The 18,790-nt window shown below is 43.4% G+C and overlaps 1 protein-coding gene across 8 annotated transcripts in view; it reads left to right on the top strand.

Annotated features, from left to right (window-relative positions):
* The window catches only part of LOC111864029 (nuclear hormone receptor FTZ-F1 beta), a 220,060-nt gene that overhangs the window by 146,646 nt on the left and 54,624 nt on the right, over nt 1-18,790 (top strand). For 7 of the 8 annotated variants that reach the window (XR_004512978.1, XM_023850967.2, XM_023850971.2 and 4 more), the window contains one exon: nt 17,706-18,589. Coding sequence is in view for 7 of the 8 variants with exons in the window: in XM_023850967.2 (XP_023706735.1) it covers nt 18,103-18,589 (487 nt within the window). In the remaining variant the exon portion in view is untranslated. Of the gene's footprint in view, nt 1-15,372; nt 15,465-17,705; nt 18,590-18,790 lie in introns of those variants that run through there. The other variant, XM_023850969.2, reaches the window with a different exon arrangement.

The raw sequence follows: 18,790 nt of genomic DNA, 5'->3' as shown, positions 1-18,790 counted from the left end.
CGCACAGTTACTAAGGCGAAAAAGGAGTACACTGGTTATATACAGAAATGCGTGACAGTTGTGTCGCTACGTTCTAAACTGTCCTTGATTTTTCAGATCTGTTAAAGATAATCGTTAAACATAATCTGAAGTCGGTCTATCTCGTTTTTCGTCCACAGTTTTGAGTATGAACACGACAAATGCATGTTCTATGGGCCCCAAAACTAGAATTTCATAAAAAATTAGATTATATATATTTTACATATCCTTGCAGTTGTAATACCTTCTTTATGCTGTGTAAAAATCGAAGATTTTAAAGGTGTTTGTATTAGTAGATGGAGCCGGGATAGCTCAGTCGGTATATCGACTGGCTACGGGCTGTAGGACGAAGGAGTCGGAGGTCGAGTCCCGTTGGGGTAAGAATTTTCACTTAATGTCGTCCAGACCGGCACTGGGGTCCACCCAACCTCCTATACAGTGGGTAACGAGGGCTCTTTCCTTGGGGGTGAAGCGGCCGGGGCGTGAAGCTGACCACTCACCTGCAACCAGTGGCGAGGACAAGAAAATGTGGATCTATACATCCACTCCCCATACGCTTTCATGTCGTAGTGCTTAATTACTTAAGGAAAGGGACAACTTTACCTTTGCTTTTACCTTGTTTTAGTGGAACCTGTAGATCGCCACCGGCCGCAGTGCGTCAACCCATGTATTTAAGCCATGGTGTGTAGTCTAGGTAACCACGGTTAGGGTATTCTTACAGACGAGCTTGCAGGTGGTAGCTTAGTTGGAAGGTCGCGGGATCGAATCCTGATGAGGTGGATTTTTTTTTCAATTTACCTAATCCTTCCAGCCGCACTATGACCCTGGTGTCGACTCAGCCTCTAACAGAAAAGAGTACCAGGAATATTCTTGGAGGTAAAGGGCAGCCGGCGCGTAAGGCTGACAACCTTACCGCCATCTGTGAGCTGATTGTCTAGAAGATGTGGGAGTCTCAACAGCTCACAACCCTATGGGCCTCCACGGCCTGTTACAGGGTTATCATTACTTTTTACAAAGATCATGTAGAATGGGATGAAATACAGAAATGTTAAGGGGCGGTGATTTTATAGAAGGAAATATGATGTGATAATAAATTGTTTTAGGGTACTGTCCGGATATTCATCGGAAAGAGCGTAGACGTACGTAAACCTTGCCATGACTCGTGCTGTAAGGGAGATTTGGACCGTTTATCTCGTGGATTAACGTTACGCGTGTTTGTGCTGCGTCGTCCGCTACTTTGCATTGCATGAATGGAGTACTTAATCTTAGTGTTAAATAATGCGTACACTGTAAGATTTGCTCGCCCTTCTGACCTTCGTTTCCCTCCTCTTCATAGGCGTCTCTCGCAGACGTAACAAGGACGCCAGCTTTTATTTAAGTAACTTTGCGTCTGGGTCATATACATGTATAATTACATGTACAATGCCCAGAATTTCAACGTGAAGTCTCCTTTGTTATATATACTATAGCCCGTTATTTGGTCGTGACTGTGGCGCGCGCGAGGGTTTAGTTTCTCAAGGAAAATAATTTCTTCGATATCTTCATCATTTCCTCTTCTCCCTTACCCCTTCCCTCCCTGGCCTTTACGTTAAAACATTTCGGGTAAGTAAAGGTCGCTCAAAAATAATAAAATACTTCCGACTTCCCTGAGATTCGAGCTTATAACCAACTTTGCAAGTGCCCAGCATGCTATTTCCATGCACCTTTCTCTTATAAATTTGCAGTTACGGTGTCGGCAACCATATTTGTAGCAGCGGCAGTCTGTGCAGTAGGAAAGTAGGCTTTATGAGTTCAGCCCGGAACTCCGTGTTTGCGTAGGAAAAGAAAGTAGCCTAACAATTAATTCCTGGGCTGATCTCTTGACGAAGACCTACTGGAATCAGCGTCATTACAGAAGTCTGAGTTCAGTGGAACTGCTGACAAACGGAAAAACATGTTTGTAACTATCTGCCGATCTGCTGGTTGTAACACGTTAGGAAGGGAGAGAGCATCGCTTGGCAATTCATTACTTCTGCGCGTTCAGTGCTACCGAACCGTTAGAACGGCAGAAGGAGAGTGGAACAAGATCGAAAGGTTGCTGAATTATTCAGTGTTTTGATTTAATCGTATCCATGTACATTCGTCCTTTTTGAGAATATAATAGCCGCTGTGCTGGTTGAATTTCCCGTCTTTTGTGGAAATAGAAATAGAAAGTTATCGTGATCAAGAGAGCCCACCAGTGGAACTTATCATGAGCCGGTTGAACCTGCTCCAGACCCTCACAACTTGTTCCTTCAAGATCCTTTTTAAAATTGTTTTCTCATCAATGCTGCCTAGGTCTCGCAATGAATTCTCATCCTTGAGTTTAAAAGATAAATGTAAAATTGTCCCTGTGCTTAACTAATTAAGCACTACGCCACGAAGGCGTGCGGGGGAGTAGATGTATAGATCCATATTTTGACCTAGGCACTAGTTGGAGGTGAGTGATCAGCTTCACGCCCCTGCCGCTTTACCCCCGGGGGAAATCCCCCGGTACCCATTGGATAGGAGGTTAGGTGGAACCCAGAGCCGGCCTGGACAACGTCGAGAAGAGCAAATTCTTCCCCCCCCCCCGGAACTCGAACTCCGACCCCTCGCAGCCTCTTTCATCTTTCAACTTATCCGACTAAAATTTTATGGACATTCCTCATCTGTGCCAGGTGTGCTGTATGCCCTAACCACATCTTTGATCATCCATATAGCATCTGGTGAAGAGCATAAGTTTCTCTTTATGCAGTTTTCTACGTCCTTATGTTACTCTCTCTACGATCCGGATTATCTTCTCAGAATTGTGTTTCCATACACCCTAAATCAGTATTCTTCGCTTAGGATTAAATGCTACGTTTCACTCCATTATAAAGTAACACGTAAAATGAAGGTTTTGCACGTTTTGTGTTTGATTTTATTTATTTGTGGGTTGATTAAAGAGCGTGTCAGTAGCCAAGACTACACAGCATTGAGTTGTCGGATGACTAGTAGATAATGAGGGAAGTGGTCGTGAGATAATTGGAGGTATAATCCCGACATTCTCCTTAAAGGGGTTGATGATAACCAATCATAGTTGCCGGTCTCCGAGTCGAGATATGAAGCCAAGTTCTCCCGAGTGGAGAGCAAGGATGCCACCCACTCGGCAACGACGTGTGTGGATACATGACTGAACCAAATGGTGGTAGGCGTCCCAGAATTCAGTCTGATCCTGAAGTATTCTTGAATGTAATTATGATTTTAGTATTTACAAATTTGTCTGAACCTCGTCATGGTTTCTTACGCATTTTATACATTTCTACATAGAGAGTATAGGTTTGCAAAATATATTGGACGGTTATACGTGTTGTATTGTCGTGGCCATTGGTACATGATTGAATTAAACGAAAGAAATGAGTATAGACAATCTGGACTAAACGTGTTCTAGAATATTTGGTGTCATGGTTTCAGTACATGTCGTAATTGCGTGTTTCAAAATTTCCGTATTGTCTGCATACCTAGCGGCTCCGTGGGCTGCACTTTTTTATTTCCCCGGAAAAGAAAGTCAAGAGGTGTTAAATTACTAGGAGCTGGAAGGTGTGACGTATGGCTACTTCTTCCTATCCAATTACTTACTTACGCACTAATGGAGCTGAGCCCTTCCTGAGGAGCCGCCAATTCTGCAGCTACTCAAGAACTTTCCAGCATTTTATGGAACCCGAACGTTCATTACCGTATTCACAAGAGCCCTCCACTGGTCCCTATCCCGAGCCAGATGAATCCAATCCATCCCATCCTATCTCTCTAATGTCTATTTTAATATTGTCCACCCACCTAAGCCTTGGTCATCCCAGTGGTCTCTTTCCATCTGGCTTTCCCACCAATATCCTATATGCATTCCTCGTCTCCCCCATTCGTGCTACATGCCCTGCCCACCTCATCCTCCTTGATTTGATCATTCTAATTATACTTGGAGAAGAGTATAAGTTATGAAGCTCCTCATTATGAAGTTTTCTCCACCTACCTGTCACTTCATTTCTCCTCGGTCCAAATATTCTCATCAACACCCTGTTCTCAAACACCCTCAGTCCATGTACCTCCGTTAATGTCAGAGACCAAGTTTCATACCCATACAGAACAACCGGAATAATTATAGTTTTGTATATTCTGATTTTTATGTTTTTGGACAGCAGACGAGAAGACGAAAGGTTGTGCCTGGAAAAACATCATTCTGAGCAGCTCAAGAAGAGTTTCTGAGAAGTTTGCTTTACACTATCTTGTTGGAAAACTTGAACTTTATATTACACTTATGGAGGAGCCAAGTTTTCGACCATATACTGGTAAACTGTCGCCATTGTTGTGGCCTCAGAAAAGAGAAAGGCGTTTGGGCCGACACACGTCATCGTCTCGATATTTTGCCTCATATCAAGAGGGTCACATATGGAATTTCACCAATGCAGATTCAAACCTCGTCACTTTCTGCTTTGTTTCATTCAGCTGTGTTCCATGGTAACGAAAACTAACACTGTTAAACAGCGAACACGTTAGGATTTTGGCCTGTATTGTTGTGTTTTTTGATGTAGGACTCATAAAAATATTAAACATTCAAGCCTACTTGTGTTGAACACCGTGCAATTACACCCTACAGTACAGACCGTAATGGTTGAGTGCCTCGTCCCAACTGAAGGTGAACTACTAAAATCTCTCCAGAGGATTGTGAACAAATAGCATTCCAATCCACGAAACACTTCTCCCTCATGCACTGACACGATTATAGTTCTGAGAAACCAAGGATAAGTAGCACCATTGAATTGTATTTATGACATATTGCATGCCGTAAGATGTAAATGAACGGTTTTCCTTGAGACTTGGGCTCTAATGCTGCACCCACAAGATCAATTAACATAGCCTCACATTTACCCAAACAACCACGCCTTTGCTAGATCCCGGCGAGCAGGTTACTGGCATTCACTCCAACTTGCTAACAAAGAAGCAAGAACTCCGGTGGAATACACATAGTCTCTAAATGCTGCTGTTTTTTTAATAATTTCGGGGAATAGTTCGTTTGACGATGTTGATTTTGGGGACTTGTGACAGTTTTTCTTATCGCTTATGTGTGAATTTGTATTTAACTAGTGTTGATGTTCACATGTAATAGCTACAGTTTAATTTCTTAGGACCGCTTTTGTGTCCTAGTGGTCAGAGTTCCTGGCTACAGATCCAGAGGTCCCGGGTTCGATTCTCGGCATTACCATAGTGTGACGTGGATGGCGCAACGGGAAGTAGGGGTCACGTGAACTCTGCGGTCTCGCGAGTGACGTCACATACCCCCACCCCTTCCATTATCACGCAACACACCCCCTCCCCCGCGGTAACCTAACAGAGGAGCAACTGTGTCAGGCAACCATTGCCGCGGTGTTGTCACCAAGGGATACCGCAGTTACTACCCAGCCGAAACCCGTATTCCCATTCACTCCTGTCAGGATATCTGACTGTTAAGGGTTTTTCATATACATGTCTCAGTATCATTTTGTCAGACCCCATTTGTAATATGTTTTTTTTTTATCTTCTGAGTTATGTATGCATGTCCGAAACCATCGGATCTAGGTTTCCATTGATCACTGCACTGGAGACGGTAGATTCCTGCCCTGGCCTCTGCCTCCAACTGTAGATGCAGTGGGGGGAGTCCAAGGAGTATCTCCAGTGTAGCTTTTGAAACATTTTATAGTTTTGTTACTGAAATGTCTGCTAGCTTTGGGTCTTAAATTGTTCAAATATCCATTCATTTGGCTCGGATCCTGTAACCATTTCAGTTTATCTTATTTTGTTTTATATGATGGTTTCAAAGATTCTTCGTCAATCCATGGCATTTGCCGCTTCGGCATTGAGATGACCAAATGACGAACAGTATGCAGGACTGTCTGTCGTAATTTTTTAAGATAATGCTACGTGACTGCCACATGAAATCTGCCGTTTCATTTCAGTCTGGCAGGGACAGCTAATAACCAATTACATCAAGGTGTATGAAAGTATACTTTGAAGTGCATTATGTAAAATTAGGTCCTTGTATATGTTTTGGATTACAAACATGACAGACTTGAATGTTTTACATGAGAGTAGGTGTGTAGCGTAGTCGCTACTAGTGGAAGTTACACGTAGGAAAATATTACTGCATTTTAAAATTATTAAATTATAGTTCTACAAAGTATGCATCGTATTGTTTTCCCGAAGTTCCTATTTCATCAAGTGGCCGTCATCTCCACCCCTGCAGACGAGTATAACCGTGCCGTGCCGTGCCGTGCCGTGCCGTATTGTTTTCCCTGCACCTGCTGCGCTCTGATGCAAGAGGCAGAACTTGTCTCTCTCTCTCTGTCCTTTCTGTCTCGATGAATTGTGACTTGCGCGACATTCTGTTGGGTGTGCCTCGTCTGTTGGACTAAGCGTAGAATGTACAGGGGGTGGACAAAGCAATGGAAACACTAAGAAATTGAGGAATAGAATTTGTGTTGGTTACATTGGAAGAACTGCAATTGGCAACACTGAATGTGCTTCCGTTTTATTTTCACTCTGTAGTGTGTTAGTGGATTAGTGATTATGTTGAGTGACAAACTGTGTGAAAGAATCGGAAAATGGGAGACTTGTCTGATTTTGAAAGACGACAGATCGTTGGTGCGCGTTTACCTTGAGCATCTGTGACAAAAACTGTCACATTATTCGTCGTATCGAGAGCGATAATTTCTAAGCTTATGTTGGCATACAGGAATCATGAGAATTCAACACCAGCGAAGAGGAACAATGGGCGAAAATCAACATTGACAGAAAGAGATGGTCATTCGTTGAGACCACAGAAAATTCACAGAACTACTGCAGCATAGGTGACAGCAGAACTGAGTATTCATATTGAGGACCCTGTTTCCACAAAAACTGTGCGACATGAGCTTCACAAATCCAACATCCGCGGTAGGGCAGCAGTTGCTAAACCTCTGATTACTGAAAGTAATGCTCAGTTGCGTCAAACGATGGTGTCACGACCGTAGCACTTGAACATCAGAAAACTGGAAACGCGCACGTTATATGGTCAGGTGAACCGTCCTTCACGCTGTTCCCTTCATCAGGAAGAATTTAATTTTGAAGAACACCCAAGGAAGCCTACAATCCGGAATGCCTGGTTCAAGCAGTGAAACACGGGGAGGTTCTGTAATGGCTTGGGCAGCAGGACTGTGGTACAGTATTCTGTTGGTCCCATTATTACCCTTCATGGCCGAATTACTGCAAGGGAGTAGGTGGACAGGTTGGGTAATCAGGTGCGTCCCATGATCCAGACGTTATTTCCGAACAGCGATGCAGGTTTTCAAGACGACAGTGCCCCCATTCACACAGCTGAACTGTTCAGTCATGGTTTGAAGAGCATGAGGGTGAAGTTCAGCATCTTCCCTGGCCAGAACAAACACACCAGTTTTGGAGACCTCCAACATTTGTAAATGGACTTGAAGATGTACTTCAAGAAGAAAGGTATAAAATTCCGGTAGAGACTGTTCGAAACGGGTGCGACTCCATTCCAAGAAGGATTGCGGCTGTATTGAAAACAAAAAGTGGTCCAACACAATATTAATAAGGGAATGTATGTAGCGTTTCCATTATTTGGCCAACCCCAATGCTTAGCTCTGCTGCTGCAAAGGAATTAGTCGATATGTTTTCTCTACCTCTTGCCCTTCTGCCAATCAGAAATATGAATGAATGAGTGAAACATCGGATATTCCATTGTCAAACACAATTTCTCGTTTTTAATATACGATGCATATACAATCGAATGGTCATGCTGTCTGGCAGTGTAGGCCTAGGAGGATATTGTAACATTGTGCTTGTTTTATTTCTTACACCAAAACATTTTTGCTATTTTCGTTAGATTTCTGAAATGTATAATGCAGATTCGCATAGTTTATAAATTAAGTCTTGTGGATGTATGGTAATTTTTACTATAATGAAACTATTCTTCGTGCTTAAAATATAGACCTGTGTGTAGATTGGACATACGGTAAACCGAAAATTTGCAGTAGTGGACCTTCTTAGTTGTACTTAATCATGACAGTTACTTTGGTATGTGTTCTTGCATAAACCAAAGCAGGAGCACCTTTTGGCTCAATTTTATTAATTTGCATTTGTTTGAAAACGGTGTCGTTGTTCAAAATGCACAGTGCAAAATATTTGGGCTTCCTTTGTTAATGTTCACAAGTCTTGATCGAGAATTGTTTAGGTCTGATTCACGTTTGTGGAAACTGACTGACTCATTCACGCAGCGGAACATAATCCTTGAGAGGATGGTAGTCACTGCAGCTACTTCGAAATCCCTTTTCATGCCCTTCCTTGGACTGGAAGCTTCATTCCCGTGTACAAAGCCACTAGACCCTTTCCTGAACACGTTGAATCCATACTTCTCTTGGCTTGTTTTGGACTTCATCCATCGTCTGGTATGTAAAAGACAAAAGACCACGACGTTTCGGAGACTGCATCTGTTTCCGTCTTCAGATGAGTCCAGTGATTGAGACTAGCTCTTTCTGACGGGCCCAGCTGAGTAGGTTTATCCTCCCCTACCCACCTGAAGACGGAGACAGATCCAGCCTCCGAAACGTCGTGGTCTTTTGTCTTTTACATACCAGACGATGGATGAAGCCCAAAACAAGCCAAAAGAAGTACAGTATACACCATCGCCAGAATCCTTTCAAGTCTACGTTGAATCTAGTGTCAGATACACGCTCACGTCCTGTTTCTTTAAGATCGTTTTTAATATTATCCATGTATGTAAGCCTTGGTCTTCGAGTAGTATTTCGCCATAATTTTTTCAGACCATAATCCTGTATACATTTCTTACCTTTCCGTGCACGCTGTTAACCTGGCCATTTCGTTCACATTGATTTGGTCATCCTAATGATTGTTGGTGAAGGGTATAAATTATGAGAAACCTTATACCAGTTTCTCCTGCGTCCTGTTACTTCGCTTCCCTTACATGCAAACATTTTCCAAAGCATCCTGTTCCTGAACTACCTTTATGTTTGTTTTTGTATAAAGCTTCGTTTTTATATGTCGGACGGAAAGATAAACCATTCTGAATTGAATGGTAGGAACAATTCTCGAATTTCATGAGCTGTTATGTTTGATAATTTGATTTTGATTTGTTATTGTCGTTCCCAAACGTTTTACAGTGCGTCGACATCTTTAAGGATTTCTTAGCTGTCCTTTCATATATGTTAAAGTACAATTTCGTCTTTATCTGCAACTCCAGATCCCAAGCTTCGAATTTTCGCGAAGTCTTGTTTTCGGTTTTGTAGTTTGAATGAATGTCACAAGGCATGAGGTGGGTACGTGTTCTTGACAGCGCTATGCTTTCAACAGTTCAGTCGATGTCGGTCAGGTGTTGCAGAGCAGAGGTATCGAATTTGCAGCATCCACTCCATGTTTCAAGGAGGCACGCGGTAGCGTAGTTGGTTGAGGAACTATGCTACAAGCCGGAAGGTCGCGGGTTCAAGTTCCGATGAAGTCATTGGATATTTTCAATTGACCTAATCCTTCCAGCCGCACTATGGCCCGGGAGTCCACTCAGCCTCTAACAAAAATGAGTACCAGGAATTTTCTTGTGGGTAAAGGGTATAGATCCAATGACCTCATCGGGACTTGAAGCCACGACTTTCCGGCTTGTAGCATAGTGCCTCAACCAACTACGCTAGTACTGTATTGTATTAAGACCGCGTATACAGAGGAGAGCTTAAGCGAAATACTTTCCATCAGTAATGTGTGGATCGTACGGTTATTGTATGTGAATAAAATTCGTATCATGCGTAGAATTGACGATTGTCGTCAGATTGTGCCCAAGGAATCAACATATGTATGTAAAAATTCATTTAGATTCCGTGTTACGTGGCTCTACAAACGAACGAGAATCAGAACGCCTGACAGACATTTACTAGATCAGCCATACAACCTGTCGTCCGAATATGTTAACGCACTCTGGCGCTGATGCTTTTCGGCCTACGATTAAACAGATCAGCGTCTTCGCCGTCGTGGATCGGCACCTTGTCTGACAAAGTTCATGGGCGGGTAGTCTAAGCTCCAGGGGGGTACACATGTTGCTTAGTGGCTTGTGGGACCGGAGGTCTTCATGTCGAGTACTCAGGTAGCCACACTTGTTGGTGGACACTTGAAATGTTCGACTTTCGGCAAGACGTGTGATAGGAAATTAGTCACATCATCAATCAATCCCCCTCCTCCAGTCTCTTACCGAAATATATGCGAGAATTGTAAGCGCGTGGCTTCCAGACATACACATTTAACTGAGAAAATAGGAGCATTCATGCCGCCAATAGAGCTCCATAATTGTACGTGCGGTCTATACGTGTCTGATAAGATTCCTCGAGCAAGCTGATCTCTTGCATGTGGTCCACGGTTATTGAATTACTGAAATGTAATCTCAACCGTTCGTTGTCGCCCTTTGCAAGAAGTACATTAAATGAGTGAATAATGTGACGTGTAGGGGGGGGGGCTGCGTGCCCCCACGCTTCAGCTCCCAAACTAGGTATTCCAAAGCTTCAGTTTGATTGCTATAGGTGTAGCATAACCCGCTGCATTATGTTCGAATCTTAAGTTTCATAATTTTTTATGAATGTCTCATCGTGTAATTCGTTGACATAAAGTAATATATGTTGTGTCATTAAGATTGAAAATAGTGTCTGCTATTGTAAATATTTAACGAAATAAAGGGAAAATGTATTTATAAATTAACATCAAGGGCAATCAGATATCGTAAATCATAAATAAAGTAAAATTTATTGCAGGTGTTCACCAGGGTCACGCGGTAGCATAGGTGGTTGAGGCACTATGCTACAAGCCGGAAGGTCGCGGGTAGGAGTCCCGATGAGGTCACTGGATTTTTCAATTTACCGAATCCTTCTAGCCGCACCGTGGCCCTGGGGTTCACTCAGCCTCTAACAGAAATGAGTACCAGGAATTAAGTAAAGCGCGGCCGGCGCGTAAGGCTGACAACCTTACCGCCATCTTTGAGCCGATTGTCTAGATAATGTGGGACCCTCAACGTCTCACAACCCTATGGGCCTTCATGGCCTGGCACAGGGATAGCTTTACTTACTTACCTTTTATATTGCAAAACATCCAGTATCCAAGCACTTCTGTATGCTAGTCTGCATATTGAGGAATACATCGGGTAATGTGACATCGGTAGGTAAGTAAAAGTAAAGCTATCCCTGTGCCAGGCCATGAAGGCCCATAGGATTGTGAGACGTTGAGGGTCCCACATTATATAGACAATCGGCTCAAAGATGGCGGGAAGGTTGTCAGCCTTACGCGCCGGCCGCGCTCTAGTGGCAGCAACCTCCCGCCGTATCGCGTCTTTGAGGGCGTCAATTGTTCGCTGTTTATTGCTGTATACGCGCCCTCCAGTGAACCCCACGAAAGGAAAACAGGAAGGAATTAGGAGGTGTGACGCCTGGTGATCTTGGCGGCCACAGATTTTTCGAAATTAATCGGTCTTCGAAATAAATTTCAATTTCGCTCATGCTTGCATTAGATGCGTGACACGTTGCGCCATCTTGTTGAAAATAAGCTTCGATAGACGTGAGCTTCGTCCGTGTCAATTTTCATAGGGAACCATATAGAAATGAAAAAAAAAATTATTGAGGATTGTTTGGGTGTCCTAGCGAGAGAATCACACTGTATAACTGCTTCTTTCCACATCCTTTCCATTTTATTCACTTATCCTATTATTCTACGTTGTATGCCCCTTAGCGACTGAGAGCGTCGTTAAAATTAACAAATAATTGGGGTAATCCCTGTCCGACAGGCCGCGACCCCGCAATATTTGTGGATTTAATATCTCGCTCGGGATTGTGGTGGTTTCTTGCATTTTAGTGCTTCGTCAAAACCTGTCACTAGTATTGACTCATTACATTTGGTCTTGATGACCAACAAGATAAGCCACAATTCGAAACGTTTTTAAGGGCCAAAATAGAAAGTAACAGGATAGTGAAATATCAGGTTTAATACGATTGTAAGAGTAACCTGTGTCCTCGAGGAATCTCCATTCTCTTAGTCTGCGTTTTGTTGGTGCCATAGCTGTTGCTTAACCTGTACATATATTGCGACATAACTTGAGAGCTAGGTCTGCCTAGTGGCGAAGTCTGGCATGCGCTAGACTGACAAAAATCGAATAGAGGGAAACTATAAATACGTGGTAGGTCTAATTATGGAATAAACAACTTCAGCAGTTTATAGCTCTAATTTTATTGAAGTGAGAACTGTGTGTCGATTAGTGGCCGCGCAGTTTAAGGCATGAACCGTCTTCGTCGCTCAAACACTGGGATCATGGATTCGAGTCCGACTCGAGGCATGGATGTCACTCTGTACGTTTATTCTGTGTGTAGGTAGCGGCCTTGCGATGGCCTGATCCCCGTCCAAGGGGTCCTACCGACTGTGTATAGGATTAAGAAACTAAAAAAGCGGCCAAGGTCAAAAAAGCCGTAGAGCCATAGAGAGAGAGAGGGGGGGGGACAATATACCAAGTGACACTATTTTTTTAAGTGCTGTTATGTACACTGTTTTCGAAAAACGGCATATGTGCCAATGGTAGCCCAGTTGTGTCTATATCCTGTTAAGAATGTGTTCCATTTTGTGGCTCATGTAATCCGAATCACAAGCTGTCCAATGCTGTCTTGCCTTGGAGGCAAGTTCACAGTTGGAAACGTCCCAGACTGCTAGTAGAAATGGCGACTCAGATCATTGCACTTCTTCCACCTCTTCTGCTTTCGCGCGAGACGTTACTTCATTGAACGCATCCTGCCCTTGTATGTGATGCTGTTCTGTCTTGTTTAAATCACGTTAGTGTCCTAAGAAATACGAAATTCTTGATCACTTAAATGACGAAACTGTCTTATATGCTTAAACATCCGTGCGGATCTCCGTAAAATTGTAATATTTCTGTCCTTTATTCTTCCAGAAACAAAACATTAGGAAATGTCTTTATGTCGTACCTGTTATGAATCTAACGTCGGAACACACGCTGTCAGAGAGGAGACATTGGTATCTTTGAAATTGTGGGTTGTTGTCTGAACGGTTAGGATTACGTTGCCATTTATTGGGAACTTTTCTGTTCACTACCACCTCCAAACTGATTCTTGAGCCCCACGTAGCTTCCTAGTCATTGTGTATGAGTGAACCCATTCTCACAGAGCAAATGAAAGTGGTCGAAATGTGAAACTAGTACCTCAGTTCCATCTTGTACCGTAATTGGAAATGATTATCACTCGATCTTCACGTCTGCTGTTCGTCTTCTTGGACTCAGAGTCAGGTAATGGTCAGGGCTTTGAGCCAGTTCGGTCTGACATCGTCGTGTTCTGTCTCCCATCCACCCATCCCATTGCTACCTCACATCTCATTTTCTCAATTTGAATTTTCCCGTGAAAATTCTATGTGAATTCCCACGTTTCTCTTCTTCATTGTTACCACCACATCGTAGCGTCCCTAGATTTCATTATCATCACCCCATCCACCCATGTCATTTTCCCAAGTGGCCTTTTCCCCGCGAAAATTCTATGTGAATTCACTCGTTACTCTTCTTCATGGTTACCACCACATCGTAGCGTCCCTTGATTTCATTATCACCACGCCATCCACCCATCTCATTTTTCCCAAGTGGATTTTTCCCACGAAAATTCTGTGTGAATTCCCTCGTTTTTCTTCATGGTCACGTATCCACCACATCGTAGCGTCCTAGATTTCGTTATTATAACAGCACCAGGCAACCTTAATACACGTTAATCACTGAGGCTCGCTGTATATGTCCGAAATTGCTTTCTCCATCCCTCCTAGGTCACGACGCTCTCCCTAGCAGTTTGTTTTCAGAATATTGTAATTTATGTTCTTCCCTGTAAATAAAAGATAACGTTTTACGCCCACGTGAAGCAATTGACAGATTATTATTTTGTATAACGTTTTTCAAACCGAATGATAACAGACATGTCCGGATATTATTATTCTAATTGCATCGTAATTTTGTATGTTTGTTTTGTTGTAGTCATTCAAGGAAGTCACACCAAAGCACCGAACATTTTTGCTCCTGACCGTACTGAGGTCAAAGGTGGATGTTTTATAAACGTGTAGTAGTGTAGCCTTGGTCGCTGCTACCGCCACCGCCACCGTCACCGTTTGTTTTATTTTACCTGTAAGCACTGTCCCATCGTAACTGATTGGTTGTGCGCTTGTTTTTCTTGTCATAAAAATGTTAGCTCCTTGGATGGACTATTTGCATTCTGCATGGCAAGAAAGAGATAGTAAGTGAGAAAGATTGCTTCCCCGACTTGAATCGAATGTGCACGAAGAAGGTGCTATGCCCGCCAGTTGTGCCAACTTGGCGCCTATCATTTAACGACCTCTTGTCGAACGTTTTCCATCCCATAAAAAGAACGGAAACTGTTGGATGCTACGAAGATCACTGGTCTTCTAGTAAATCGAGCATGAATTAATTGTATGCTCGTGTCTTGGCACCCAAGTGAAGGACAAATATCTGCGTTAATCTTTGAAAACGTGGCAGAGTTCAGCCATTTCGGAAGGGCACTGGCGAATCTAAGTGACATTAAGAGCAGACTATATTCGGCAGAATCTTCTGTGTTCTGTCTAAACCCCTGATATTAAATTGTGCAAAATTGTAATTTAAGCTGGAAGGTCGCGTTTTCGATTCCCTATGAGGTCATTAGATTCCTCAGTTGACATAATCCTTCCAGCCGCACTATGGTCCTGGGTTCAACTCAGCCTATAACAGAAATGAGTACCAGGAATCTTCCTGGAGATGAATAGCGGCTGGCGCTTAAGGCTGACAACCTCACCGCCATCCGTGAGCTGATTGTCTGGAAAATGTGGGAGTCTCGACGTCTCACAGCAATATGGTCCGCCACGGCCTAATACAGGGATAGATTTACTTTACTTAAAGGTTTGTGACGTGTTGTTGACTGACATGTATGTTGAACATTTCGCTGTTGGTTAGAAAAGCTGTACGTTACGGTAGCTGGCTGTGATTCGGTCATCAGGTAACCTTATGAACCTTTGTGTTATATTCATTAGTTGGATTCGGAGATAGACATTAGTTCCACCTAATGGACCTAGCAAAGTAGGTTTCATACTTTACATGATGGCGAAAACAGGGCCAGCTCTCAGCATGTGTTGTTTAATCAAAAGACGAAGCGATGGAAAATACCAACCACATGTATCAATTTTGTATTTTTCCCTGTTCCTTTTTTGGATATGAAAGAGAGCATGTCGCCTGAAGAGAGCTGCATGGATCGAGGGGGCTTCGGAACCAAGTTCCAAGGAGAATATTTATGCATAGAAGAGAGGAGGTAACAGGAGGTTGAAGAAATTTCCATAGCGAAGCAGTTCATCAATCCTACTCTGGATCACTTGTTGAGGTGGGTGGGATATGGGGCAGGTCGAAAGCATTAGTGCTTGCGTTTTTGTCGGAAAGCTGCATGGAATATGACTCATTGGGAAATGTGGATGTAGATGGATGGATAATATTAAATTGTATTTTAAAGTCAGAGGATGTATGGACATGGACGGGATTGAACTGACTCAGGATATGTCCAATCAGTGCGTTCTCTTTTGAGTGCGGTAAATGAACCTTTATGTTCCCAAAAGTGGGAGGACATTTTTCACTAGGTCAACAACTGCTGGCTTCTCAAGAAGGATTCTGTTGCATGGAATTGTCCGAGTTGCTTACTGTGGCCTGGTGCCAATGATTCCGGTAGTTCGCAATCAATTAACTGATGCAAATGTAGGATCGATATTATCTCGAAATACTGTGTTGGGTTCTAATCACATTGAAGTGTCGATTATGTATCAGCTTTCTTTGCCACTGTGTCTCGCTCTCACTTCTGCCTTCACAACTTATTAGCGGGGCAAAATTAAGATTGAATAGAAGTTTTTTAACTGATCTCATTCTATAGTGATGTAATGATATAACAACAAACTGTCGAAAGGAATTCTGTTTTGTTGCGAATGAAAATGCTTATATTTAAAATAAGAACCGAGGAGAAATAGTAAATTCATGATTACATAATTTTACCGGGCGGATTTGCGTATAAATAACGCTCTAGACTCGTATGTGGGATGTTCTCTCTTCGAATCTCGGTCGGGATACCATCTTTCCAGATGGGAGGTTTTCGTAATGTGTTCAGACCTGCCAGTCCAATTCGCGGACAGTACGTCGATAAGGCCACGACAGTCTCCTTCCAGACCCGTACCAGTCCGTCATAAGTCAATCGTAGCATTCGACGCTTAGTCGTAGAGCTACTGATAGCCTTTCCTTCAGCGACCGACTTTCGATTCCCGGCAGTGGCGTAGAAAATTGCTCACTTCATCACACCGAAGATGACTGTGACACTTTTCAGCCTTCTGTCCAATGGAGTGCGAGCAAAACTTGAATTATATGAAGAATGAAGAGTTTTGTTTGGAAATGCTGAATGGTACTGTTTTCCCTCTCGCTCCCACTTTGGAGCGTAGGGCTGATTTATCAGTTTCATTGACCATTTTTACAGACGGTAGGACTCCTTGGACGAGTGATCAACAAGGCCTCTACCTAAACACAGGACAACACAAACACAGAATGAACACATACACACGCCAAACATCCATGCCTTGTGTGGGATTCGAACCCACGATCCCAGCTTCCGGGCGAGCGAAGACAGTACATGCCATAGACCGCTCGGCTACCGTGACCTGCAGGTTATAGATGGGAGAAAAATATGGAATGGATCTTAAATGAATAGTATAGGAGGATGTGGATTGGATTCGTTCGGATCAGAGTAAGAGCCAGTAGTGTATTCTCATGAAACGGCAATGAACTTCCGGGTTCCTGTAAAGGTGGGAATTTCTTATCTGTCTGAACCACCGACTTTCTCAATAAGGACTGTGCTTGCAGTAGGTAATTCGTGGAATAAAATGCACGCTGTTTGTTCAAATGAATGAATTTGCGATACCTCACAGAAGCCTAGTTGAGAAGCTGTTCAGTATAAGTCGTTGAGGCCGTGAGGTGCCTAACTAGAATCCTAATTTGAAGTCATAATAACATCTTACGCTGTTGTATTTTAGCGTCCTGTTGCACTGATTTTCGTCCATGATATGTATGCAGTGTCCGTCTTTTAGTGCACTCAATTTCACTTGTTATTTCACAACATGTTTCGGCACTACAGTGCCATCATCAGGTGCTCCATTTACGTTAATCTATTTCATTGCTTGCCATTATGTCATTGTAAAATTTAAAAAGTATTTAAAAATGTTCGTCGATTATTATAAATTTTTATATACTAAAAACTTGTTAAGATTATTTATCTTATCTGTCCCAATTCTAACACCGCGCATAGTTCCACCATTATGGGACAGATAAGATAAATAATCTTAACAAGTTTTTAGTATATAAAAATTTATTATAATCGACGAACATTTTTAAATACTTTTTAAATTTTACAATGACATAATGGCAAGCAATGAAATAGATTAACGTAAATGGAGCACCTGATGATGGCACTGTAGTGCCGAAACATGTTGTGAAATAACAAGTGAAATTGAGTGCACTAAAAGACGGACACTGCATACATATCATGGACGAATATCTTACGCGGTTACCTGATGTTGGCAATGTTTTGTTTCAGGTACCACATAGCCGGACAATGTGAGGAGTTGATGCATTGGACATTCCGATGCCCCTCCCTTCAGCAGCAGCCCCACGACCTGGAGGCGACACTGGTATTTCCTGTGAGAACGCTGAAGAAGCGGAAGGTACTACCGCCGACGTCGCACAGTCGTGGTCGGCGGTACTGAATATACCAGCAGCACTGCGGAGACGACTCTGCAAGCTGCCACCCTTCGTAACCCACCTCAAGATTATGCCTACCGGTGAAGTAGCGTCATCACCATCTCCATCACTTTCATCCTCGTGTTCATCTTCATCCACGTCTTCTCGTCGGACTACACTGAACCGGCTCAATCCTGTGATAAACCAGTTTACTAGATGATACCACGAGTGATCGAACCTTTGTTGTACCCACCATGAACGATACGATGGATACAACACTTACTGGCAGCAGTGTGTCAGTGAATAATCCTTTACACCACTCACCACCTGCCCCTCACTGGGGGGCACCGGGGGGTGGTGTTGGGAGCCCCCGCTTCAATAATTCTCATCACCAGCAACATTCCCAGACTCCCACCGGTTCTTCTGCCGCCTTCGTCTCTGGGAAGACGAAGTCATCGATGACAGCTGTGACGTCATCGGCGGTTGGAGGTGACGCATTAGCTAACACTGTGATGGAACAGTTGAGGCCCCCGGATACCGGGGGTAGTGATAGTGTAGGACACTCCAGTGTTGCATCATCTTCTATACCTTCGTGTAATAAAGGCGATTCGAGTGGATGTGGTAGTAGACGACCGCCTACTTCGTCAGTGGTAACTGCGTCTTCGGGAGCTGTTACTGTCATCAGTGTCCAGCATGGGGGGACTTGTAAGCCGGCCGCGGACAAGGTGCAGCCCGATGATGGTGAGTATTTTGCGGACATGACCGCTTTACGGGTATGATACATGTACTGTCTGTGACTCAGCTTTGCAACCCTGTAAGGAATTTCCGCTGCGCAGTGCTCCAGTAAGGGGCTGGGATAGCGGCTGACTACGGGCTGGACGACCGAGGGATAGGAGTTCGAGTCCTTGTAGGGTGAAGAATTTTCTCCACGTCGTCCAGACC

The sequence above is a fragment of the Cryptotermes secundus genome, unplaced genomic scaffold, assembly GCF_002891405.2.
Source record: "Cryptotermes secundus unplaced genomic scaffold, Csec_1.0 scaffold303, whole genome shotgun sequence".
NCBI classification, from domain to species: Eukaryota; Metazoa; Arthropoda; class Insecta; order Blattodea; family Kalotermitidae; genus Cryptotermes; species Cryptotermes secundus.
This window is presented reverse-complemented; position numbering and strand designations above follow the sequence as displayed.